The sequence below is a fragment of the Chiroxiphia lanceolata genome, chromosome 3 (genome assembly GCF_009829145.1).
Source record: "Chiroxiphia lanceolata isolate bChiLan1 chromosome 3, bChiLan1.pri, whole genome shotgun sequence".
NCBI lineage: Eukaryota > Metazoa > Chordata > Aves > Passeriformes > Pipridae > Chiroxiphia > Chiroxiphia lanceolata.
In genome coordinates this window covers 91,724,834-91,750,833 of record NC_045639.1, presented here as the reverse complement: position 1 = coordinate 91,750,833, position 26,000 = coordinate 91,724,834, and the positions used below count along the sequence as shown (strand labels likewise).

The 26,000-nt window shown below is 40.3% G+C and overlaps 1 protein-coding gene across 31 annotated transcripts in view; it reads right to left on the bottom strand.

The window, feature by feature from the left end:
- Window positions 1-26,000, bottom strand: part of DST (dystonin) — a 306,991-nt gene that overhangs the window by 61,014 nt on the left and 219,977 nt on the right. For 27 of the 31 annotated variants that reach the window (XM_032682528.1, XM_032682533.1, XM_032682525.1 and 24 more), the window contains 10 exons: window positions 25,597-25,726; window positions 23,807-24,006; window positions 21,917-22,412; window positions 19,471-20,945; window positions 6,285-6,446; window positions 5,073-5,243; window positions 3,590-3,756; window positions 1,259-1,418; window positions 668-994; window positions 415-499 (listed from right to left, as the gene is read on the bottom strand). In XM_032682528.1, the coding sequence (XP_032538419.1) occupies window positions 415-499; window positions 668-994; window positions 1,259-1,418; window positions 3,590-3,756; window positions 5,073-5,243; window positions 6,285-6,446; window positions 19,471-20,945; window positions 21,917-22,412; window positions 23,807-24,006; window positions 25,597-25,726 (3,373 nt within the window). The remainder of the gene's footprint in view (window positions 1-414; window positions 500-667; window positions 995-1,258; window positions 1,419-3,589; window positions 3,757-5,072; window positions 5,244-6,284; window positions 6,447-19,470; window positions 20,946-21,916; window positions 22,413-23,806; window positions 24,007-25,596; window positions 25,727-26,000) is intronic. The other 4 variants (XM_032682535.1, XM_032682538.1, XM_032682556.1 and 1 more) reach the window with 1 other exon arrangement.

Below are 26,000 nucleotides of genomic sequence, written 5' to 3'. Positions count from 1 at the left end.
AGCTTCTCTCTTGCACTGAAAGGTAGTTTAGTATCTCGTTCATCGGTGAATGCCTGCAGGGAATTGACTGCATCCACTGCCAAACAGCCTTCCATTATGAGTAATGCCCATAGCTTGCTATTAGGAATGGAATGCAGGTTCACTAGAATAATTTTCCACTAAAAATAATAAAGGATTCAATGACAAAATTCTCTACAGGCAAAAAAGGACTTTTGCTCACTTACATTAGTAGTAAAATTGGCCCCAAAACATGCCCTAGCTTGACCTCAAACCTTTACTAAAATAAACAACTATAATTGCTTTAACCAGCAAATATGAACAATATTTACAAGTTTCACTTTAATTTTCTCTTAAGGACCTGCAAGTACAAGGGACAAAAAGTATGACAAATCACAGTTTTATGTAAGTTCTCACCTGTTGTTTGCTTGAGAAGTTCTAGGCCATTTTGTATAGCCAAATCAACATTTTGTTTTCTAAGAAGAATCTCTTCCTGAAGATCCTATGACAAAAGGCCATTTGTGTTAGCAGAGACATAACAAAATATTCTTTTTTGGAATAAGGATATTGACATTTTAAACCAAATACATTAACGAAAATAAATGAAGTATGAGAATATAAATAAAATTTTAAAATTAATTAAATAATAAATGAACAGAAATCAAAATACCAGTAGTTCAGTGTGCTGTTTCTCAAGCAATTCTGTGCTGCAATCTTGGACTGACAATCTGTTCAGTTTATCATGGATTTCATTCAGCCAGTTCATCAATTCAACTTCGTCCTCCCCAAAAATCTGAGCATTGCTGTAAGCTTGCTGGAGAAGTTCAGACCTGCTGTTGCTCTTCTCTTGAATTTCAATGAATCGTGCCTGAGAAGAATCTAGCTTTTCCTGCACCATATCTTTATCTTCCCTGGAGCTCATAGTCTTTAGAGACTGACCAGTGCTAATGGCCTGATGTAAACTCTTACTGTGAGCTAGGACATCATCTTCTAGGGCCTATATTTTATTTTAAATAATGAAAAATAATGGAAAACAAAATGAGAAAAACATAAAAGAAATGTGAGTGGAACTCAATAAAAACTGAATGAAAAAGGACATATTGCCAACATAAATATATAAAACTGAAACTACAGGGAAAAAAAACAAACCAAACAAAATCCAGTATGGTAAAACACAGGTATTCTGCAACAGTTTTGAAAGTTGTGCTTTACAGAAGCATTGAAAAGAATGACAAAAGCAACTGAGTGGTTTGTATCTTACTTTATGCTGAGCAATTTGTTGCTGCAGTTTGGAGGCCTGCGTTCCAATGGGTTCTGCATTTGCAAGCCTCTTCTCTGTGGTGCTCAGCCACTCCACCAGTGGTTCCAGAGCTTCGTGGAACTGCTGCGCTACCACCGAGATGCCTTCCAACTGACGGTTCCTATCAACAAGCCAAGGGAATGGTTATTTTTTGTGATTAAGTAAGTTTGAAACAGTTAAAAAAAACCCCCTCCCTTGAATCCTTTGCAAAAAACCAGAAATAATTTGGTCTCATTGTAGGAACCAGTCACCAAATGAAACAGAAATACATCCATGATACTCAATGAAAAGCAAGGTAAAGTAAAAATCAAATAAAAATAAAAAAAAAACATATCTGAAGGCATTTGAAACTCTTTTAGCCAATATACTAGTTTTGCTAATAAAAATAATATAACTTTATTAATACAAGTTTTGCTACAAATAATCTAGCACTCAATTCAGCTAAACATTGTTTAATACTCAATTAGGATAGTTCTCAAGTTTCTAGCTGTCTTAAAGCACAAAGTTACACTCTCTTGACTATTATGCATGTTTTAAAGTTAGGCAAAGCCTTTACTGAACCAGAACATACTGTCATGCTTCCTCAGCATTGTAAAATATCTTTAAACATTTGTTCAATGATGTGAACAGAACTATTTGGCTCTACTTTTACATCTCTTGTTCTGGATAAAAGCTCTCAGTGAAGCTAGTGAAACAACATTAATAAAGCACAGAGACTTGACCTCCAAAATAGAAAAGCAGTATCTAAAACACTTCTGGTTCATATTATTACATTTCAAAGGAGACTCTTGATTAGAGAAAAGTCTTCTCTACAATCAGTGTTGAACAAATGTCATTCAAGCAGACTTACAGGAGAGATTCGTCCTACATGAAAAACATCACAATATTGTCTTTCAAATAAGGATCTCATTCCAGAAAAAAAGCTATGTTTATATGTGCTTTCCAAGGCTTATAAACAAGGTAGACTTGACAGACTCAGCCATGGAACACTCTGTGAAATATTCTATGTAGTCTTCAAAATCATCCTCAAATTCCCTCTTCATTTCCAGAGACCAGCCAAAGAAAAATGGAGACAAGCTAACAGACGGCTTCGAAAAATGTGCAATTTCATTTGTAATTAAATATCACCAGACTGGGAGGATAATATTAAATTAAACATGACATTAACAATTACCCCAGCTAATGAGTCATACTCCTTCAATAAAAAAAATAAAAGAAAGAAAGAAGGAAATAATGGTCTATTAGTGGTTGACTAATTAAATAATCATATTATTAGTACGAGGTAATAAAACAGGTTCAACTAAAGAGAATGAGTAGGAGATAGAAATGAGTTCAGTGCTTCTCAAAGCGCCAACACAACCATTTGTTCTTCATTGTAAAGCTTCACAGTTCACTTTAATTCATTTTCTTCAACTTTCCAAATCCTTTCTTATTCTCAATTATATGTCTTTTTCAGGCTACTTCTTATGTACACTCTTCTTCTCTCCACTCTGAACAAGGCTGTCCTTACCAAATCCCCACCCAGAAAACATGTTTAGTAACCTTTTTAACAAAGACTTCTTCAAAGACACTTTACAGATCATAATTTTACACGTATTTTATATACTGACAACAACTCACAAATGAAAGTCTTTGTACACAGATACTATGTGTATCGTTTTTGTTTTCTTTTTTTAATAGGAACTTGAATTGGTCTGCAATGTCTTTTAAGACAGTGTTTTCTGTGTTGCTAGAATATATCTATATACTTTCATGGTCCTTTTTCTTCTTGAAAACTAAGGGAACCCCAGCACCTTGCACATATCAGCAACTGACAGTATGAGGATCTGTAAGTTGCAGAAACTAATTATGTAGATGACATTAAAAAGGGAAGAATTGAGTATCCCCTCTTTGTAGCAGCAAGTCAGGATTCTGAATTCCAAGGGTATATCATTATTATTTGTTAAGTGTAAAATTTGCACTTAATTCTACTGCAGAACAGGTTACTGCATCAAGAAACTTGCATTCTAATTAATTGACAGAGATAAAATGTTCAGAAGACATATATCCAGTTAATTCTAGCAGATTGTTGCATCTTAGACTAAACCTTTTTTACAGGTTTTTGGTCTGTTCAAGTCACTTCTCTCCCCTTTTCCCTCATTATATCAATATCAAGACAATATAATGTAATGCAATAATGAGAATTATAGTACTTCACACTATAGAGAACTCGCACTGTAGAGTTCCACATGCTGCTTCTAAACATCAATACTATTTCTACATTTTTCTTATCCATAAAAGAATTTCAAATACCTTGTTTCAGCTTTACTGAGCAATGCATCCCACCGACTATCCAGGAAACTCAGCTGTTTCAAGATTTTCACTCTATCAGCAGGCTCTGCTGACTCTGCAATTTTCTCCCCTTCACGCTTGATTGCCTCAACAGTAGGCTTGCGGTCATCCAGCAACCTCTGGAGAAGCTGCAGAGAAAGCAATCAAGCACTAGGGCATTAAGAAACATTGCAATAACAGGAATGTAAAAACAGTAGACTTCCTGAAAAGAAGACAAAAAACAAACAAACAAACAAACAAAACCCCAAAAACAAACAAACGACAAAAAAACCAAAACCAAAACAAAACCACAATGCTTACATTGTGATAAAAGCGTGAACAATGCTAATCAAAGAGACACACACGCCACACACATCAACCTCTTCCCCTCCCCAACACATGCTCATTTTAGTTTCTCAATAGTTTTCCTAAGAACAGCAGTTTCACAAAGCCCAATCAACATCCCTGATTTCTCTGGGCTAAATATGTGTGGCAGCCCAAAGAAGGAATATATAGAGGAAAAAGTTCTACTTAATACCATTGAGCGAAATAAGCTATTTAGAGTATCTGTTACATTTTATAGGAACATTTATGGAAAAGCTGCATGCCCTTCTAGATTTGGCATCACAAAGGTAATTCTGACACATAGAGAGGAAAATAGATATAAAAACTATTGTATAATCAACTCATCACTTGTTTGAGGTACAATTGAGTTCACTGATCTAATATGGGAAATCAACTCCTTCGTGAAGAATAACACAGACTGCTGTCTACAATTCTCCCTTCCTCCATTCTGTCTTTGGTAACATTAACATTTTGCATCTGCAGATATCCCAACATGACAACCTGTACTGACCATAACTTTATATTAAATCTGTGGGTGGTAGTGGACCACACAGTCCAATTGCATGAACTATATGTTTTATCAGCTACATTAGCATTCTTTTTTCTATAACTATTATTAAAAGTTGCCAAAGTTGATGACAACGATAGTGCTTATACATTAGCAGAGGCCATTTCCCAACTGTGTTTCAACTAATTACCAACAACGATCACATCAGGATCAAGAGCCAAGTATTTAAGTCCGCAATCTGCAACATCATCTTGGAAGTATTACAATGAAAATTTACTAGTTTTTATTTCCTACTTTTCAAATGGTCAAATGCTGGATTTTACGCTTGCTCTTTTTCCAATGGACCTTTAACAATCCTTTCCAGAAAATGCAAATAATTCTAACCAGACCTCAGATTGCACAGCATTACTCTTTATCTTATGTCCCAGAAGATGAGCACTTCTCTCAGCACTGGACAAAGTCTTGAATTTTGAACAGACGGCTCCTTAGAAACCTCAGCACACTCCAGTGTATTATAATACACTTGAACAAATATTATGCTTTGTCAAATACTGGGAATTTATTCTCATTGATCCAGTGGAAGGAGAGAGATTCTGAAACCATTTCACTTACTTTCTGTTCTTGTATTTGGGCCTTCACAACTTTGAATTCAGCAGATGGCGGTTTCTGATTAGCCACAAGATCTTCTGTATCAATGAGCCAGCTAAGCAGAGATTCAAGGGCATCCTGAAATCTCCCACAGTGGAGGAGGGCTTCCTGCAATTGCGCAGCACGCTGGGCAACCTAAAAAAAAGTAGAGGATCTCACCTATTCTTTTTATTGCTATGAAATAATTAGCCAAAATCTGTAGAACACCTGTCAATATCACTAACAAATACTCTCATTTCTGTAACTGTTCATAACAACACTATGTCACAATTTCGCATTAATCTCCTGGGTCTGCAGACATCCAATGAAAAGAAGAGGTAATCTCCCAGTAAATCAGCCTGCTCTAGTAATTCCTTACAAAATAGTCCTGTTTTATACAGCTACAGTATTATGAAGTATACTGACAGGATGTTTGTGTTTCATGGTCTGTATTTTCCTTATAGAAAGAGCAAGCCAGGAATCCAAAGTAGCAACTCTTAAAAAGGAATAATAATGCCATCAGTGGGAAGAAAAAAAAAAGGAAAAGAGAAGGCAAACAGGTGAACCACAGGTATCTGTGGCTCTGCTGCATCACTCCTTCAGGAAGAGAGAGCAGAGCAAGGTGAGCACCAGTTCTACTTCCCACTGGTCTCATTTTCCAACAGCAGCTACTGCGGAAAGAAAACTCCTGAAAAGCACAGAAAACCATCTACAGCCAGATTTCCAAAGCAGTGGTACCTTCTGATGTCTCAAGCAATAAAATCCTTAGGGCGCTATAAACAAGCCACCAGTCACACAACGCTGGGCTGTATCACTGCTCTGTGCACTGTGCAGGTACAACAGTGTACCTGAGCATACACAACAGAGTCAAAAAACGGGAACAAAGACTGAAAGCTGGACTAGATGATCTCCAGGGGTCCCTTCCAACCTCAACCATTCTGTGATTCTGTGAGTCTTTCCTGAATAAAAATCCAGGACAGACCTATAGAAAGTTTGACAAAACCTTATAAATGACAGCAATACCTCTAGCTACTAGTGATACCTTACCCTTAGAATTATGAACACAGTGATTGTGTAAAGTAAATATAATTCATATCCTTCATGAATATTTAATTTCCTGTATTTTAAAAGACGTCAGCAAGCAAAGAATCAAATGGCAGAACACAACACAAGTAGAATAGTATACAAAATAATAACCTTCTTATTAAGAGTCTTCCACCGGGTGTTGACATCTTCAAGGTCATGTTCAAGGTTTTCTGTGTTGGTACTTTTAGCAGCACTCTGAATAAGGCCTTGGCCCAACCAATTTACCTCCTGTTGTTTTACTTGCAAGGGTTCAATTTCTTCTTTCTGGAATACCTGCAGTTGAAATCCAAGACAGACATGAAACATGATATCTTCTGACATAAAATGCACCTAGTGTTTCCATGACAGTATGCAATTAAAAAAATCTTAAAATCATTGTCTAGAAGAAAGGAAGCCATTCCTCATGAGGACCTTCCTAAAAATATTAATAAATCTAAACAGAATAGACTTAATCTAAACAGAGCGAATGAAATACACGATAGAGGGGAAAATCACATACACTTCCATGGGTAATTTTAGATAGAAGGAAAAGGGGCAGAGAAAAAGAGGGGCAGTGGAAGTTTTGGGGGGTAAAAAAATGGCACAGACCAAGAGAGACAACTGGGCATTTTTTCCAAATTAAGACAGAAGCCAAAGTTTAAGTCAAAGAACCAGTGAAGAAAGAGATATTTTAAGGTCGGGTTTAGGAGATTATAATGGTAACAAGCGAGGAGGAGGCACTACAGATGCCGTTGAACCAGTATCCCAGCAGACACCCCAGGAAAATGGGCTTTCATTCAAAGGATATTCTTGCAAATTGCCAGGGCTTTGACCATGCCCAACAGCAGTTTGAGCACTTTTCTGTTTGCTTTATTTTACTCTTGCAGGTATTTAAGCTTTTTTAGAGCCAGATTATTATAATTAGCAACAGCAGTGTAAATTTCCATTTGTATTCACCAGCATTAAGCTGCACTGACACAAGCGTCAATGAGATCAGAAAATGGCCTGAAGCCCCTGAATTAATTACACAGGCCACTGAAAAATAACCAATGAATAAACAATGCTAAAGAATGCTCAACTTTTGACCCTAAATCCTTCAATTTCTATAGCAGCATTCATTAACAGTTTTAGTGTACACTTAGTGCATTCAAAGCAACCTTTCTTAGCATCCTGAAAAGCAGGGATCACTCTGAAAGTACCAGCAACTCTCCTCTTTTGCACCAAAGACAGTGTGGCAAACGACTGCTTTTAAAGCTGCAGACCTCAGGTGGCTGAGCACACTTCCACCAGCTTGACAAGTCAATCTAGAGGCTACAGCAAATACCCTAAACATGAGGGGTAAAACAATTAAGGACCCCTAACAGTTTTGTCCTAAAAAAAAGAAAAAAAAAAAACACACAACCCCCCCCACAAACAAACAAAGCCCAACAAAACAACAACCACCCCCACCCCCCGAAAACTCTAAGACTGTGGTTACATGAAAATTGAGAGTATGGAATGAGCTGGCTGCTCCCAGAAAAAGGAAAACGATTGTGTTTTTCTTGACTGTAGGGTAGGGAGGAGGCAGAATAATATTTCCATACAGAATAAATAACAAATTCTTCTTTTATGTGCCATAAAGCCTCATCTTTTGAGAGAAACATCCTACCACAGAGAGGACTGATCTCCATAATCTGCCCTTTAAAAATGCACACATTCTTTGTGGAGAGAAACTTAAAATAAATTACAATTATTGCTGAGGCCAAAGTTTACCAGAACAATTTAGCAACAAAGCTTGAAGTATCTCAGATTTCAACCAGAGTGGGAAGAAAAAGATTACAGACCCGACAAACACCCTTTCCTTATTACAAAGTTTCACTTACTCTCTTACCTCATCCACCACTCACAAAGCACTGCAAGATTCAGTGCTTGTAAAATACTACCGTAAAGTCAGATTTGCTTTCTGGCACGCAAATGCAAAAGGCAGCTCTCAGAAGAGGCGGTGAACCTTTAATCTGACTGCCTTGGAAACCACAACTATCTGATACTGTTGCTTATACCTTGATGAGTAAGGCTATTCAAGCTGAACACAAGGGCTGTAGCTGCCCTTGAATGGCATTGCCTGTAGCCACGCTGTGTACAGACACCGAGCATGGAGGAGGCACTCCAGTCAGGAGTAACAAGCACCAGCTGGACAATAAATAACCCTGCTCAAAACAACTGGAGTAAGCACCCCTCCCAGAATTTGCCCCCAGTTCATTTTCCAGACTGACCATCCCACCTGTTTTGGACACCCCATGTGTGTTATGCAAATGACACTGATTACTGCATCTGCTTAATTAATAATAATAATAAAGTTACAGTTTTACAACAACAATAAAACAAAGTTTTAAACAAATATCTGTAAGGTTATATTACAACTATTTCACAAATCTGTGGATTTTTTTTTTATTACCTTATTGGACAAGAGGCCATTGCAGACTCTATCCAAGGTATCTTGAATGCCAGTAGTCCAGATATTGCCACTTCCCCCTGGAAAAGCTTTTGGGCAGTTTACAGTACTATCTAATTCAAGCTGTTGTACAGAAAATGACATTTCATTTGATCCTGTATGTGCTACACTGAATTCCTCCGTTTCAGATAAAATTTCATATTTTGCAAAATCCAAGTCACTAGTGTTTACGGCAGCATTCATGTAATAAACATGAGGAGGTGCATCATCCACACAATCCTCCTCTACTGTTGTGACTTGCATTTTAGTTTTTTCATGAACTTCATATGCATTTTCCATTTCATTTTTGCCAAGGCTAATACCTCTTCCATCACTTCGAAGAGGATCTTCATGTGACAGAGGTTTCTCTTTGAAACCTTGTAAGTGAGAGTATTTCCCCCCCATCTCTTCCTGATCACTCTCACATGTCTGTGCATTGCTTTGTTTTACTTTTCCAGAGGGTAAAACGTCATGCAAAGGCAATCTGCAGCTTTCTTTGACAGCGACATTCGTGCTTGCATGCAGTGGGGTTTGCTGCTCTCTGCAAATTGCTGGGATATGTGGTCTGAACTGACCTACACCATGGATATCTTCTGCAGAAGACAGACTCCGTATTTGAGTTTGATCCCCTGATAAGAGTGTATCTTGTTTATCTTCTCTTTCTGTTGGAGGGCTGCATAAACCAGAATCATCCTCTTCCGAGGTAAGAGAATTCGTACCCCATTTGCATTTGCCCAGTCTAGCTGCCTCTGACATATCAGCAGTTTCGTTAAAGGAGCTTTCACTTTTATTAGTGTAATCTGAAAAGTTGGGTGGAACAAGCATTCTCCACGATCGTCTGTTCTCCTTCTTTTCTGTGTGAGACTTCACTTTGGGTAATCCAGCTGTCCGAATTATATCACTGTTCAGTTTAAGAGCATCAAAGATCATTTTTTCATCTAACTTGTTAGCTTCACGGCTTCGGAGCTCAAAAACGCTGGAAGAAGTAAGGACACCATTGGAGCACAAAGTGCTGATGTCCAGTGTTCTGTGACTGTAGGGTAAAGTCCGGTCTGTGAAGTGCCTCGAAGAGAGGCTGCCCTTGGAGCCCGAATCAATCTGTTCATTCAACCGCACAGTGTCATAGATAGACCTCTGGGGAACGTAGCAGTCCTCAATATTTAGATCTTCATCTTCTTCCCCTTTGCCAACACATGGAGGATTCTGGCGTAGACAGTCTGGCCTGCTAAGTGGCTTCCCCATCTCCAAAGTATTCACACAAGTACACCACTATGCCTCTGTTTTCATGGATTCAGGAGAAACATTTAAAAAACACTAGCAGTCTGAAGGAATAGTAAACTTGCCCTTAGCATAAGATGCATAGACACAAAATATACATCATAAGATATGAGGTGGCTGAGGTCATTCATAATCAGTGCATCCGTTTAAATGTGACTTTACCTGGATGTGAGGTTCCACACCCCCCAAAATATAAAGTGCTTCAGTTAGAAAGTAACAGAAATTTTCCAATGTCACAGAAAAACAAATTATAGCAAAAACGAGCAGTAGCCAAATATTTTAAACATTCAGTGGAAGTCTTCATTTATTTTTCCAGGTCAGCATCTGTATCTAAAATCTCCCAAATAAGCCTTCCAAATGAACAGGCATTACAGAAGGCAGTACATTATCTTCTGTAGATGACTGCTTAACTGTAATCCATTTAACTGGTTTGCAGGGTCCCATCTCCTTTATAAATAAAACATGGTGCAGCAACTTGTAAAGACAGAATCCACAGTGGCTTGTATAGTCCTGACCAAGGCACGGAGAAAATCTTGGGGTGCGGGGGGTGGAAATAAGTTAAATCCAGAACAGTAAGAATAATAAACCAGTCCTTTACTTTTTTGGCAGTAGCTATAAATAACCTTGATCTGAAAGGCAGCTTATCCTTCTCTTGTACCAGGCTTGTCCGTGGTGCCTCCACAAGTCCCAGAAGAAAACATCACTTTCTAGCAGCCAAGCCGATGCGTCCTTTGAGCAGACCGTCGGAAAACGAACGTTTCAGACCGATTCTCCCATCCTGGAGAGCTCTTTAAGGCAGCTGCAGAGCAGAGCAAGCGCGGCGCGTCCCCCGAAGGCACGGCAGGTTTACATTCGGCAGGTCCCGACTACAAGCTGCAGCTAGCGGGCTGCCCTCGCTCCCTCCTCCTCATTTCTGAAGCGCAGCTGCGAAGAAGTAGGCGAGGGAGGGAAACCCCCGTGGCGGAGCGCTGGCGCGTCCCGCCAGGCGCGGCCGCCCAGCGCCCCGGCTCGTCCCGCTCCGCGCCGCCGGGAACGCCCCGCGCTGCTCCCCCGGCAACATCTGCTACCGGCCCGCCCGCTCCCGGAGCGCCGCTCGGGGGGCTCCCCCCGGGACTCCCCTCCCTCCGTCCCTCCCCGCCGCCTCCTTATCTCCTCAGCTGCCCGCCCTCGCCTCTCGCTCGGTGCCGCGCAGGGGGCAGGCAGGGGCAGGCGGAGGGAGCCTCGCCGCCCGCCCGGCGCTGACATCACTCCCGCCCCAGCCCGCTCCTGAGCGCTGGGGGAGCGGCCGGCACGGCTGCTTTCCCGGGAGAAACTCTGGGGAGGAAGGATCGCTTTGAGTGCCGCCCGCACCCCATCACCCCGCCCGATAAAGCCGTCATTTCAATGGACGCCTCCAGACCAAAGTTACACTGGAACTTTACCTGCGTATTATTAAAAATAATAATTAAAAAAACACACAGAGTCGTCCCGTGTTTAGGTTAGGTGTTGGAATAGTTGCACATTGCTCCATCTGACATGCAAAGTGAGACGCTCAGTCCAGTTTTGACTCTCTTCAGTCTGGTTCCTGACTCTAAGGCAACAGCTTAGGGTGGCAGTGGCTGAGGGGGCAGCCACCACCCGAACAACCCAGCTCCCACCAAACGAAACATTAAAGTATCGGGAAAAAACTATATCGGCAAGACCTTTTTTTTTCCTTTTTTTTTTTTTTTTTTTTTTTTTAAAGGAATTTATTGCAGCCTAAAACCAGCCTATCAGGACAAAGATTCAAGTTTTGGACATTTACATCTTTTAAATACAGTTCAACACGTTGCACCTACACTTCTAGCTCACAGTCATGGGAGCTGAAGGGTTGGGAGTCTCACAGGTAATTCACCAACAGTACAGAAGGAGCTGCCATGATCCAGCAGCTCTGCTCCAGTAGAAACCATACCCCTAACGACCTGAGCTGCCGGTGTGACTGGAGCTATCAGTTACAGGGACAATTCAGACCTCAGTTTAAGGACAGCATATGGCACTTAGTGCTAAAACAGCACAGTGCATTCACTACAGTCAGCTGGAGCTTTCCGCATTAAGCAGCAAGCAGAATACACTGTATGCAAGAAATACAAACACACCACACCTCATGTTTATTGATTTGCTTGATAAATAGTCAGCTACATATCAAAACATTAAGGTCATGCAAGACAAATTCTCTCTTCCTCCTCTCTGGTGAGCAGCCATATAACATTGAAATCATGCTAAACAGATACTCACTTCTGGATTCTCTACCTGAGAAGATACTATAATAGCAAAGATGAGAAAAGCATTTAGAGGTCCTGTCATCATGGCTATTCTCACCCAAAACACCCACAAACAGATCCTTACTGAATTCAGAAAGTGCTGCATCATTTTGTAGGGGAAGTATATAACTGAAATTAGTTTGTATTTGTTCAACAGCAAATTTTATTAACAGATAAAAAATACTTTACCATTTTTCACTGTTTATACTGAAAAATTCAATATGACAGATCAGCCACTGTCAAAGCCAATACTTAAAAAAAAATTTAAATAGTTGCTTATATTACCTTTGCTTTTCAACAAAGACCCTAACTGCAGTAGTTAGGAAGGTTTCAGTATCTTATTCCAGCATCTGTAAACCAGTGCATGGGTTATGCAACATTTAGCTCAATAAGAAACCTGATTATTCTTTCAATATTATTTACCTTCAAAACAAAAATCAGAAGACAGACATGCAAAACTAAGAAAAGACATATAGATGTGGCATTTAGGGACATGGTTTAGTGGTGGACTTGGCAGTGCTGAGTTAATGGTTGGGCTTGATGTTCTTAAAGGTCTTTTCCAACCTAAATGATTCTGTGATTCTATAACATAAGCCAATTAAAATCTTAGTTCAAGCTCATTGGCAGGAATACTCAGGCTAGCTAAAAATTCCCACAAAGCCCAATTAGACAGCAACCTCTAATTACCATATCTACTTTTGTTCAAAAATAAAAGCAAAAATCAAACAAACTGTATACTGATGAAAGTTGTAACAGTGCCATGTTGGTTTTACTAAGAAGAATGCCTTTTAATGGCAGTACAAAGAATTGTGCAAAGGTTTCAAGCAAGATTCAACTTTGGGTTCTTTCTCTATTTCAGAGAGAAACTAGCTGCAAATGTCGCTTCCACTGCAAAAATGTTAGCACTGTGCAGCTACTGAAACCCAGAGTGTTCGGTTCAGTCCATTTGCACAATTCTTTTTTGTTTTGCTTTTGAAGAATGGTGGCAGACTCAGTGTACCTCAACAAACCTAATTTACTGAAATTTCCTTTCAGGACTAATCTACACATTGTAGTACAGACTTTGGGAAAAAAATGTCTTACAAAGCTGAGTGAATTAGCAATTAATTTTGTGTGGTTTATATTGAGACAAATTTTTCATTTGATTATACTCTTCCTGAAGTGAAGTAAGAGACATGGTTCTACTTTCAAATTAACTACTCAGGAGATTTTCATTTACAGAAAGCAAATCTTGTATCTGCATTGTAAATAAACATTGTTTAACACTGACAGTAACTACTTTCAATTTAACACTCTATACTGACTGGAATAAGTAGATTACAAATAAGAAATATAAATAAAACAAGTATGCATATGTATTTAGATATGCATATATAATTCAAGGCCAGTTGTGGGGTTTTTTTAATATGCATTTTAACATCGTGTACTCTTTGTACATGAAAATTGGTCAAACCACATAAACCACCTCTGGCCTATTACACGAGATCCTCCCCTGAAGAAAGTGAAGATTTCATGCGAATACACCTATACCAAAGAACAACTCCTTTGCTTTATTCTTGAGGAATAGAAGTTGATTGTAGTTGACCACAGAAGCTAAAGCCATAAGGAGCCAGACTGTGTTTTTGTGGCCACAATCACATTTTCAGGTTGTGTGTGTTTGCGTACGTGCACAAACATGAGTAAATACACCACAAGTAGAGCAGGATTTGTGGGAGCTAGTCTCCCTACAGTTTGCTGTCTCAGGTAGAAGGGTAAAGAGTATGAACAGATAGATTACGTACTGTAATTCTGATATGTCCCAGTAGCACTGACATCAAGTATTAGGAAAGTTGATCCTTATCCTCCTGCTATCATTCTCCCTTCACTACATCCTCACCTAATAAAATTTCCCATTCTGGTCTCCCTATTTCCTTTCTTCAAAGGCTCCTCACTCTGCTGCTTTATTTCTGCATTTGCTCTTCATTTATTTAAACAACCCCTTCATCTTTCCTTCTTCCTCTACCTCCTGTTTAATGGCACTGTGTTTTTACTCATAAGCAAAAGCATGGCCTAAAACAGTTGCTTCAAGCAAAACAGATTTCTAAGCTTATAAATATCTAACATAAATACAATCCCAGAGTAGACTTTGGGATATAAACATGTTGCTATTACTGTTCTTCTTTGTCTCCTCAGGTTTTTTGGTCTTCTTACTATACCAACTGTTGTGTTGTGGGGACAGTGTCTTCCCACAAGTCTGCACAGACCAGAGAAGGCTCTTACTCCCAACCTGTACAATTGCTGTGTCGTTTTCAATGCATAAACAAACTATATCACTGACACAACACACAGAGAACTGGGTTCTTCTACCATCTGCTCATCAGGCTGCTACCTCCTAGAAGCATTGTTCTTTGTAGACAAAGAACCATATATTAACAAAGACCTGAAGCCGCACCTGAAGTTTGAAAATGTAAGAAATGTCGTAAAATCTCAAACTGGCTACAACTGAAATCCTGGACAGTCAGTGTAGGCAACAATCACAGCAGGAGCTGTTGTTATTTTCCAATATCCAAAGTGTTTTACAAACCATATACAAAGAAAAGCCATTTGTTTCTTTTTGAATTTGAGACAGACTGGCATACAATTTTAATCCTTCCAGTCTAATGGAAGGATTTACTATGTAACTATTTGTTCAAGATTTTCATCTCTATTTATGCATTCCAAAAGATCATCAAAACTCACAGTAACTTCATTCAAAATTCCCAGATGAAAGTTTTCTGGTTTAGTTTTCCTTTCTTAAACAAGCAAAATGCACCCTCTGTTGGGCCAGGCATGTAATGACCGGCTGCACAGAGTGTCTGAGCCTGGTGTTGGTACCAGAGGACAGTGTGAGAGATACTTGCGTACGATGCGAGCAGGTGAATGATTTGCTGTGCTTAGTGGCAGAGCTCAAGGAAGAAGTGGAGAGGCTAAGAAGTATTAGGGAAAGTGAAAGGGAAATAGACTGGTGGAGTCATACCCTTTCAACCCCAAAGGAAGTCCAGCAGGAGACAGTGAAGCCCTGCCCCTCCTGCCATCAGGCAGATGGAGCAAACCAACTAGATGGGGGAGAATGGAAACAGGTCCCCAATCGGAGAGGTAAAGGAATCCCCTCCCGACCTCCATCACCTCCCCAGGTGCCCTTAAAGAACAGGTCTGAGGCCCTGGACCCAGTCAGGTACAGGGCAGTCAAGAAGAGGATCTGTCTAGAGGGTCTGCAGGTTGCACCTCATCTACCAGATGAGGATACAACCACAGCTATAAAGGAAAAAAGAAGGGTAGTTGTAGTTGGTGATTCCCTTCTGAGGGGAACTGAAGGCCCTATATGCAGACTGGACCCATCCCATAGGGAAGTCTGCTGCCTTCCCAGGGCCTGGGTGAGAGATATTAGTAGGAGACTCCCTGAACTAATCTGGCCCTCTGACTATTATCCACTGCTGCTGGTCCAGGCTAGCAGTGATGACATTAATGAAAGAGGTACCAGGCTAATGAAAAAGGACTTCAAGGCACTGGGTCGATTAGTTATTAGTTAATGGGACAGGAGCACAGGTGGTATTCACCTCAGTTCCTGCAGTAGCAGGGGTGAATGAGGAGAGGAGTAGGAAAACTCACCTTATCAATAGGTGGTTAAAGGATTGGTGCCACCGGCAGAATTTTGGTTTTTTCGACCATGGGGCAAATTCTATGGTACCAATCCTGCTAGAGTCAGATGGGCTTCATCTATCTAGCAAGGGCAAAAGTTGTCTAGCCCATAAGTTGTCAGGGCTGATCAGGAGGGCTTTAAACTATGTTTGAAGGGGGAAAGGGTTGAAACAAGGCTCTCCGGAGATGAACCTAAGAGTGGAAAGTCAGAGTTAGAAGTGCTACCAGCAGGCCAGCTGAAGTGCACGTACACCAATGCACACAATATGGGTAACAAACAAGAGGAGATGGAAGCCACTGTTCAGCAGGAAAGCTGTGATGTAGTTGCCATCATGGAAACGTGGTGGGATGACTCACATAACTGGAGTGCTGCCATGGATGGCTACAGGCTCTTTAGAAGGGATAGGCAAGGTAGGAGGAGGGGTGGCTCTGTATGTTAGAGAGTCTCTTGACTCTGTAGAACTTGAAGTCAGTAAGATAAGGTTGAGTGTCTGTGGACCAGAATCAGGGGGAAGGCCAACAAGGCTGACATCCTGGTAGGAATCTGTTACAGACCACCCAATCAGGATGGATGAGGGTGATGAATTATTCTACAAGCAGCTGGCAGGCATCTCAAAATCACTAGCCCTTCTCCTTGTGGGCGATTTTAACCTGCCGGATGTCTGCTGGGAACTCAACACAGCAGAGAAGAGGCAATCTAGGAGATTCCTAGAGTGTAGAGAGGATAATTTCCTGCTCCAGCTGGTAAATGAGCCTACCAGGGGTGGGGCCTAGCTAAACCTGCTGTTCACAAACAGAGAGGGGCTGGTGGGAGATGTGGTGGTCAGAGGCCTTCTGGGGCACAGTGACCATGAAATAATAGAGTTTTCAATACTCAAGGATGCAAAGAGGGCCATCAATAAAACTTCTACCCTGGACTTTTGGAGGGCAGATTTTGGCCTACTAAGAAGACTGGTTCAGAGGATACCTTGGAAACAGCCCTTGAAAACAAAGGGGTCCAGGAGGGATGGATATGCTTCAAGCAGGAAGTCTTGAATGCACAGGAGCAGGCTGTCCCAGTGTGCCGAAAGGCAAGCCAGCAGGAAAGACATCCAGCCTGGCTGAACAAGGAGATTTTGAAGGAAATTAGGGGAAAAAAGAGAGCTTACCGACTATGGAAAAAAGGGCTGGCTACTCATGAAGAGTTTAGGAATATAGTTAAGTCATGTAGGAAGAAAATTAGAGAGACAAAGGCACAATTTAAACTCAATCTAGCCACTTCTGCCAGGGATAACAAGAAGTGCTTCTACAAATACATCAGTAGCAAAAGGAGGGACAAGGAAAACCTCCATTCTTTGTTGGACATGGGGGGAACAAAGTCATGAAAGATGAGGAAAAGGCTGAGGTATTTAACACCTTCTTTGCCTCAATTTTCAACAGTAAGACAAGTTGTCCTCAGGACAATTGGCCTCCAGAGCTGGTAGACAGAGACAGGAAGCTGAATAGCCCCCCTGTAATCCAGGAGGAAACGGTTAGCGACCTGCTGAGCCGCTTGGATCCTCACAAGTCCGTGGGACCAGATGGGATCCACCCAAGGGTAATGAGGGACCTGGCAGAAGTACTCGCCAAGCCGCTCTCCATCATCTACCAACAGTCCTGGCTCACTGGGGAGGTCCTAGATGATTGGAAGTTGGTGAATGTCACACCAATCCACAAAAAGGGCTGCAAGGAGGACCCAGAAAACTACAGGCCTGTCAGCCTGACCTCAGTGCCTGGCAAGGTTATGGAGCAGATCATCCTAAGTGCAATCACACAGCACGTACAGGATGGACAAGGGATCAGACCCAGCCAGCATGGCTTTAGGAAGGGCAGGTCCTGTCTGATCAACCTGATCTCCTTTTATGACCAGATGACCTGCCAGGTGGATGAGGGGAAGGCTGTGGATGTGGTCTATCTGGACTTCAGCAAAGACTCTGACACCGTCTCCCATAGCATACTCCTGAAAAAGCTGGCAGCCCACGCCTTGGACAGGGGCTGGGTTAAGAACTGGCTGGAGGGCCGGGCCCAGAGAGTGGTGGTGAATGGTGCTGCATCCAGTTGGCAGCCGGTCACATAGTGGTGTCCCCCAGGGATCAGTGTTGGGCACAGTTCTATTTAATATCTTTATTGATGATCTGGATGAGGGGATTGAGTGTACCATTAGCAAATTTGCAGATGACCACAAGTTGGGAGGGAATGTTGCTCTGCTGGAAGGCAGGAGGGCTCTGCAGAGGGACCTGGACAAGCTGGAGAGATGGTCTGATTCCAACGGGATGAGGTTCAACAAGGCCAAGTGGCGGGTTCTGCACTTTGGCCACAACAACCCCCTGCAGCGCTACAGGCTGGGCACAGAGTGGCTGGAGAGCAGCCAGGCAGAAAGGGACCTGGGAGTTTGGATTGACAGGAAGCTGAACATGAGCCAGCAGTGTGCCCAGGTGACTGAGAAGGCCAATGGCATCCTGGCCTGGATGAGGAACAGTGTGGCCAGCAGGAGCAGGGAAATGATTCTTCCTCTGTACTCAGCACTGGTGAGGCCACACCTGGAGTACTGTGTCCAGTTCTGGGCCCCTCAGTTCAGGAAGGATATTGAGGTGCTGGAGTAGGTCCAAAGAAGAGCAACGAGGCTGGGGAAGGGATTTGAACACAAGTCCTATGAGGAGAGGCTGAGGGAGCTGGGGTTGTTCAGCCTGGAGAAGAGAAGGCTCAGGGGAGACTTCATCACTCTCTACAACTACCTGAAAGGAGGTTGTAGCCAGGTGGGCATCAGTCTCACTGCTTACATCTATAGGATTTATAAATCTTTCTGATGAGCACTGGAAATTCATTTATTATAACCTAAACCAAGCACATATCTGTACTTCATTTCAGCACCAAAGCTCAGTTAACACTCATTATCACTGTAATGCATTTTTTTGAGCTGGACAAGGATTGCTTACTGGCATATTATAAAAGCTACACACAGAAGCTCCACAGTACATTTTGGATAAGCATGCTACAGCAAACTCCCAGTATAACAGGGGGCTCATTTTGCCTGTTTTCTTTTTACTAGGATGTTTCTAGGTAAGGGTGGCACTCAGTGAGGTAAAACTGGACAGTGTATCAGAAGACAAAATGGCAAAAAGTAACATCTTAAATCTACATATGCTGAAGCCTATACCCATGTGAAAAAAAACCCTAAACTACTCAGATGAGCAAAGTGAATGTGGTCTAGTATGTGAATACTGGAGTCTAAAATTCACACCACTGTGAAGAAAAAAGTTGTGTAATACATGGACATCAAATAGAGACAATACACAGTTTCCCAAAAATAGAAAAGGTAGATGGATTACAGAGGGTAACAAGATAATGAAGAGAGGTGAAGGAGGAACTGGAGTGCAGGAACTAGGAGCTGGGATGCAAAGTTTGCAGTATCTGCCAAGTTGAAGCAAAGAAAAGCTTTTGAGGACCCATGAGAAGATACTCATTTAAAACAGATAAAAAGCATACAGGCAGAACAGACTGCTGTGAAACAAGACTCCTCCAAGGTCTGCATGTAACCAATCTCTTTCCCTATGATGTTTAATAAAGTTGTATTGTGGTAAAATACTTTATAGTAGCAAGAAAGCAATCTTCCTACCTTGAATGTATTCAGCTGCTGATTAATTGTCTCTGTTTCCATTCCAACAGGACCTTGTGACTCTTCATGTTCTTCAGCTCTCCCAAGAAGATTGGAAAATTCTTTTAGCTTACTATAAAACTCCTCAACACGGCAAATAGTATCCTCTACTTGATCTTCCCTGGCTTTTGCTCTGTCTAGTAGCTTCTTGCATTGTTTATTTAAAGCTTCCAAGTCTCTCTTTATACCAACAAGATCAGGAGAAGCTTCAGCTTCTGTGGCTAGCATCATTTTACAATTTTTATTAGCATTTTCATTATTCATTATAAGATCCTCCAACTTTTTCAGGAAATATTTTAAGTCCTCTCTCTGTGATTGCAATACCTTGAGATCTCTCCCCACTGGAGCCATGCTATCAAGTTCATCATCAAACTCTGCAAACTGAGAGAACATCTCTCGGATGCTGTTTTGGAAATGGCCAATTCCCTGAAGTTTTGTCTCTAAGAATGAGCACCTATCTTCAACCTGCTTGTTCACTGCAGTGTATTCTTGCTCCAAAGATTCAGCTTGGAGCAAAAGGTCAGAAACACCTGCTGAATCAGAAGCTTCTACTACTAGGTCTTGGGCAAGCTTTTTTGCTAGATCGACATGAGGCTTTAAAGCTTGCAAGGCTTTCTGCTGGGCCTGCATCATTGTCAGGTGTTTGTTGCTGAATGACTGAGGTCCAAGTGAGTCATGAGCTTCCAGATGCTCTTTGGCACTTTTAAGCTGTTTTTCAGCTTCCCTGGATGATTCCTGAAACTCTTTCAGTCTTTGTGCCATATTTTCCAAGCACTCTCTCTTCTTATGTAACTGTTCTGTAACCACATTCACATTCTGATTCAGTACCTTCATTTCTTCTTGAACAATTTCTTTATCTGTTTGACTTGCCCTGAGCAAACTTTCAGCAGAATTATTTAATAGCTCCACCATCCCATGGTGTTTATCCAGGTCCTTTTGCCACACCCTCACCTGAGCAATAGAATTCTCTATTTCAATAGGGTTTATGCCAACTTTTAATTCACACAGGTTGCTTTGGCACTTCTCTATCCACGGCTGCAGATTTTCTACATTCTCCTTGTATTTGAAGGCTTTCTCCAGACAATCTGTTAATTTATCTTCCCTTTCTTTTACCTGTTTATTCATTTCATCCCAGTTATTTCTGAGTGTAGCAATTTGGGATTGTAACGCTGCTTTGTCAGCTCCTTGAGTCTTCTGTAAAATACTTTCTCCTTCTGCAACAATTCTTTCATATGAACTAATCTGATCAGTCATTGTCTTCTTAAATTCTTTCTGCTCTTCAATTAGTGATTGCAAGACATCAAGTTTGGCTGACACAGGACGAGCCTGGTTCAGCTCTTCTTTCTTTTTGCTTAGCCAGGTCTGAAAGTCCTTAGACATTTGCTGGAACTGATGAGAAGTGGTGTATGCTGACTGAAGCTGCTGAACATGGTTATCTACAAAAGAGAAGACATTACAGAGATTCATTTTGTCAGATCTGCTAGTATTCAATGGAAAAAAAACCTAATATTGATTCTATTACACAATTACATAATCATTAATGGAAGGAAAGCTAGTCCTTTGAATGTGGTGTTTGACTGGCAGACAACCAAGTCAACAAACCTTTTTGCAAGGGACAGACTCATGCCTATAATACAGCAGAGCAGTGAAGGCATTAGAACATGAATCAAACAAGGTAAGCTTAGCCAATCTATGTCTACATGAATCCCCTTCAGGCAGATTTTGGGGGTAAAAACAACACAATCGTGTTTTATGGTATTATGAAGTGTAAGCACAGAGAATATTAAGTGGTCTAACCTAGTAGTGTCTAACTCATGGCCTGCAGGCAATATATGTTCTTAGGAAGATCCTTCGAAGTTCCTTGAGACCAGAGGAAATTAAAAAGCTAAAACTGAGGCTGCTAGGGACAGCAAAGCATGATATCGCTTGCAGTGTATTACTTGCTCAGTTCTGTGTTCACAGGGTAAGGGAAGGCTGCAGACTACAAGCCCCCTTCTGTCACAGGCAGTTTTATACAATTGCCACTGTGTTTCTCCAAGACATTAAGGGGTTCTTGCCTAAAAATTATGATTTTGGCTTACATCTGCCCCAGTGAAGTTAGATAGCTCAATGAACAGCATCCTCTTTTGGTATTCTAATTCAGTGAAGGTGAGGAAGGAAGGAAGAGATGAGAAAAGAAGCCCTGCTACTGTACTTCAAATTCTCTCCAAAACTTTTCATTAGAGATCCCAAGTAGTGTTCTTACTTTTTCAAGGTATGGGGACTCTCACAAATTCTACTGTACCACTGCTTGGGGAATGGACTAGATAGAGAGCTGGCATCAGGCTCAGTTAACTCAATATCTCTATCATAAAGTCATGTTTAACTTTATGCCTTAATCACTATTTTTCTTTAAGTAAATACTAACCTGATTTTTGCTCAATATCCTTAAACAATTTTAAGATGCCATCTAACTGTCTTGTAAGTTCTGCTTTCAAATACTCTTCCCCAACTAGTGTTGACAGCTCTTCACAAAGGGTTTGCGCGGCATTTATATTCTTCATTTCCTGTTCTATTTCCTCCTTCATTTCTCTAGCAATTTCCAGTTGTTGTTTCACAGCATCAGGTTGTGTACTCACAGCCAGGCTGCTGCTTAGTTTATTATCCAAGGCACTTAGCTTATCAGATAGACTTCTGAGTAGACTTTGATACTCTGTGCTTTTCACAATGGCTTGGTCAATTCGGTCACATCTCTTCCTCAGCTGGCCAGTTAGACTGTCCCATTTCTGTGCCACAGCTGCCAGTTGCTCTTTTACAATTTCATGTGAGGGTGGATGTTCACCAGGTCTCTTCAGAATCCCTTCACCAGCCATAGTTAACTGCTCATATTGTGGCTTTCTGGTGTCAAACTCTTTGAGCAGAATCTAGAAAGAAAGAGAATTTTAAAAAGCATTTACCTCATGAGAAAAAGAAGAAAAGTGCTTCTGACAAAAATCATGTAGAATTTGTTGTAGCTAAGCTCTCTAATCAATCTCTGACCTTAAAAGCCAGTGAAATAAATGCACCTTCTATACATAAACTGTGTTGTTTTCAAGCATTTACATCAAAGAACCAGAAAAAAATGAGGTGAATTTACATATCATCTGATGGAAATTCAACCAGGAGATACAACTAAACAATGAATTCTGTTAATATCACAGTAATTAAGTAACCACACCAAGTAAAGTAGGTGCTGTTTAGTTTCAAGCAGTGTCTTCTTTCCCAGACAGATAAGATAGAACTTCAAAGAAGGTGTATTCTGACATAATACTGCAATGTATTATTAAAGTACAGAAAATACCTGGATAATTCACAAAATTACTGAATGTGTACTCTGAGACCTTTAAAGTTTATATCACTGGTTTCTGGTATTTTTTTTTTGACAGTAAGTCACAGTGCTTGCAGAAGAAGGGACAAATATAATGCTTTTACTTTACAGAACATTCCAAACCCTTTCTTTTTAAGTCAATTAGGTTGAACTTTTAAGGACTGTTAAGTGATACACTATGGGTTTATGCCATCAGACTAGATTTTTGAAGCACTTACAAACCAGTATTGAGTCATTTTCACATAAACTTAGAACATAGTTCATATTTTAAGCACTTCATTTTAATCAATAATTATATTGCAACTTTAATAATTTTTTTGCAAAAAATATGTTTTTTCTCATCAGTTTAGATTACCTGGCAGCAATACAAATGTTTGAAATTAAAATTTCTACATTGTGCAACCTCATCTGATTTCACTTTTGTTTCTTTTGTCTGCAGTTTGCTGTACTGCTGTCAGCAAACTGCTCCACTCTTTCATTATACTTTCTTCTGTCCTTTACACTCTTGGCCTCATATCTATCCACAGTAATGCATTCCACTTGCCTTTGTATTTTTGTTACCTACTGGCACAGTCAATTGAATAAAATCTCAAAAAGCTAGTTCTAAGCCTAGACTGTAATAAAGAATGACCATAAGATGTCAAATTAATAAAATTCAAAGGGATATTTTCATTCCACTCCAGAGAAACCACACTATGGTCAAAACAAACAAAAAAAAATCTATCAGAGGATCAGTATCTTCTCAACATTTTTTCCTTTAGCTGTACTGATCTCTCTTCACTCCTATGATAATTTTTTCTTGTAATTACTGTAGTCAACTATGACTTAAGCTGATAAACAAATCTAATGGATCATACTAACCACTGTCTACTCTAGATGCAAAACAGTATTTTGCTAATAGAAAAATACCAGAAGAAATGGAAATCAATAATGTATGTTGGCACTACTCACCTGAACCTGTTGCTTTTGTGTATTCAGCATATTAGGATCAATTGATAGTGGTCCTAGCACACTGACCATCAGCTCTTTTTCTACAAGCCAGTGCTTTAGCTGGGCTTCTGCTGTCTGGAACTGGGTCAGGTAATTTGATGACTCCTCCAGTTTTTGTTGTCTCTCAGATGTAACTTGATTGAGCTCTTTCCATTTGGAATCTAACAATGATAATGTTAACATATTGCATGCATATTCTAGCAGATGGGTTGTCAGACAGCAGACTATATATGAAACATAAAGAGAGCTCTCTCATAAGGCTTTTTGCTGATTAACTCCAGATGCCTTATTGTAGTGACTCGGCAAATATATCTTTTAACAGTCAGACCCATATACATTTGGATGAAGGTCAGACACTTGTGGAATTTTTAGACCAGTGACTATACAACATGTAATAAAACTGGACTAGCATATTACTAAATGAAATACCCCCAAATTTAGGCTTTGGTCTCAAATGACATTAAAGCCAGAGGGCTGTACTCAGTTATAACTCAGGTACCTGATCTACAGAGACAAATCTTCCTGCTTATTCAGTAAAAAAACCTCATACCTTTATAAGGGTTAGCAGAAACCCTAACTTAGGCTTCACCTTTGAACAGCTGTCTGAAAAAGCCTAACTCTTTCAAACTCTCTCAAACTCTTTCAAACATCTGCTTTCAAAGCCTGTGGAGTTACCTGTCTCATTTAGACATCTAAACAAGGTACCTAATGACAGGCAATGAGAATACTTCTGCACACAGCTATTTCAAAAGTACTGTGTGAGCTTAGGTTCACATCTATGCCAACATATGGTCTTTTCCACTCGTGGCAAGTGGCTTCCAGAGGAGACTGAGTCTTACAGTCTTGCAACTTTCCCCTTCCCCTCTGTGAAACTGTCAATGCTTGCTCAGTCAGCTCTGGTATCTTGCTGATTCTCCCTGTCCCTGATCTTCATCTTTGGTTTTTTCAGTTCCTTTTTGCTGCTTCAGTCTTTGACCTCTGCTCATTCTGTATTAATTCCCTTTCAACATTACAGAAGATCTCTTGGAGATCTTACCTGCTACTTAAACTTTTCAGAGTTTCACTTAAAACAGGACAGACTGGAAAAATCCTCAGCTTCGAAGTTACTGTTGGTGTAGCTATAGAAATACCTATCACTATGGAACAAGACTGACCTATAATTTATTTAAAATATGGCAAACCTAAAAAGAATCTTTAAAAGCTTATGACAATTATGCACTGCAATATCTCAAAATCTACTGTCCAAACATGGTCATTTCCCCCTTTTTTTTTTGGCAAAATGTATAGAATCAGTTTTAGAAAACAGCAAAAGGCTACCAAACCTACCAAATGACAAAAGCCACTATTTAATGGGGAAAAAAAACATGTAAAAGAGCATTACCAACAACTCTAACTGTTCTTTACATGAAATTAGAATCAACTTAATCTGTTGTATTGTGTAAGAAGAATAAAACATGTATCTTGAGCAGCAACTGGTCAGTCAAGCTTTAACTGCAGATAAAAGGTAAAGCCCTCTAAAGCAGGGAGTCAAGCTATAGCCTTTCTCAACTGCACTGCTACAAATGCAAAGCCTGTGGACATCACTGTCATTACTCCAGATCTATACTCCTGTTAAGGGAGTTATTTCCACAGAATTTAAGGGGTAGGAGGGAGCAAGATACTAAAAATACTAGTGACTGGTAATACATTAAAAAGTTCGTAATAAAACAACTTCCAAATCACTGAGCTATGATACAGCTTTACTGAAGTACCTATTTTTTCCAATGTTTGTCTCCACTTAGGTGCCTCAGGAGAGTCAGAGTTCTTCTCCAGCAGCTCTGTTACTTTGTCCTTTAGTTCCTGCACTTTATTAGCACTTTGCTTTAATTCAGTTTCAAAAAGCTGCAAATTTAAGTGATAAAATAAATAAATAAGAGACTAAAGAGGAATGGTAAAGTTTGAAGTCCTTAATATTGAGATGCTAAGCATGAAGATAAACAGTAAATATCTAGCACTTATATACTACTTTTCTGTTATGAATTTCAAAACACCTTATAATGGTATATGTTGCTGGTCAAATTTTTTTGGAAGAGAGAACCTGAAAGATTTAAACTACATTAATAATTATTGCTTAATTTGAACAAGTAACAGAACTAGAAGAATTCAGATAAATAAG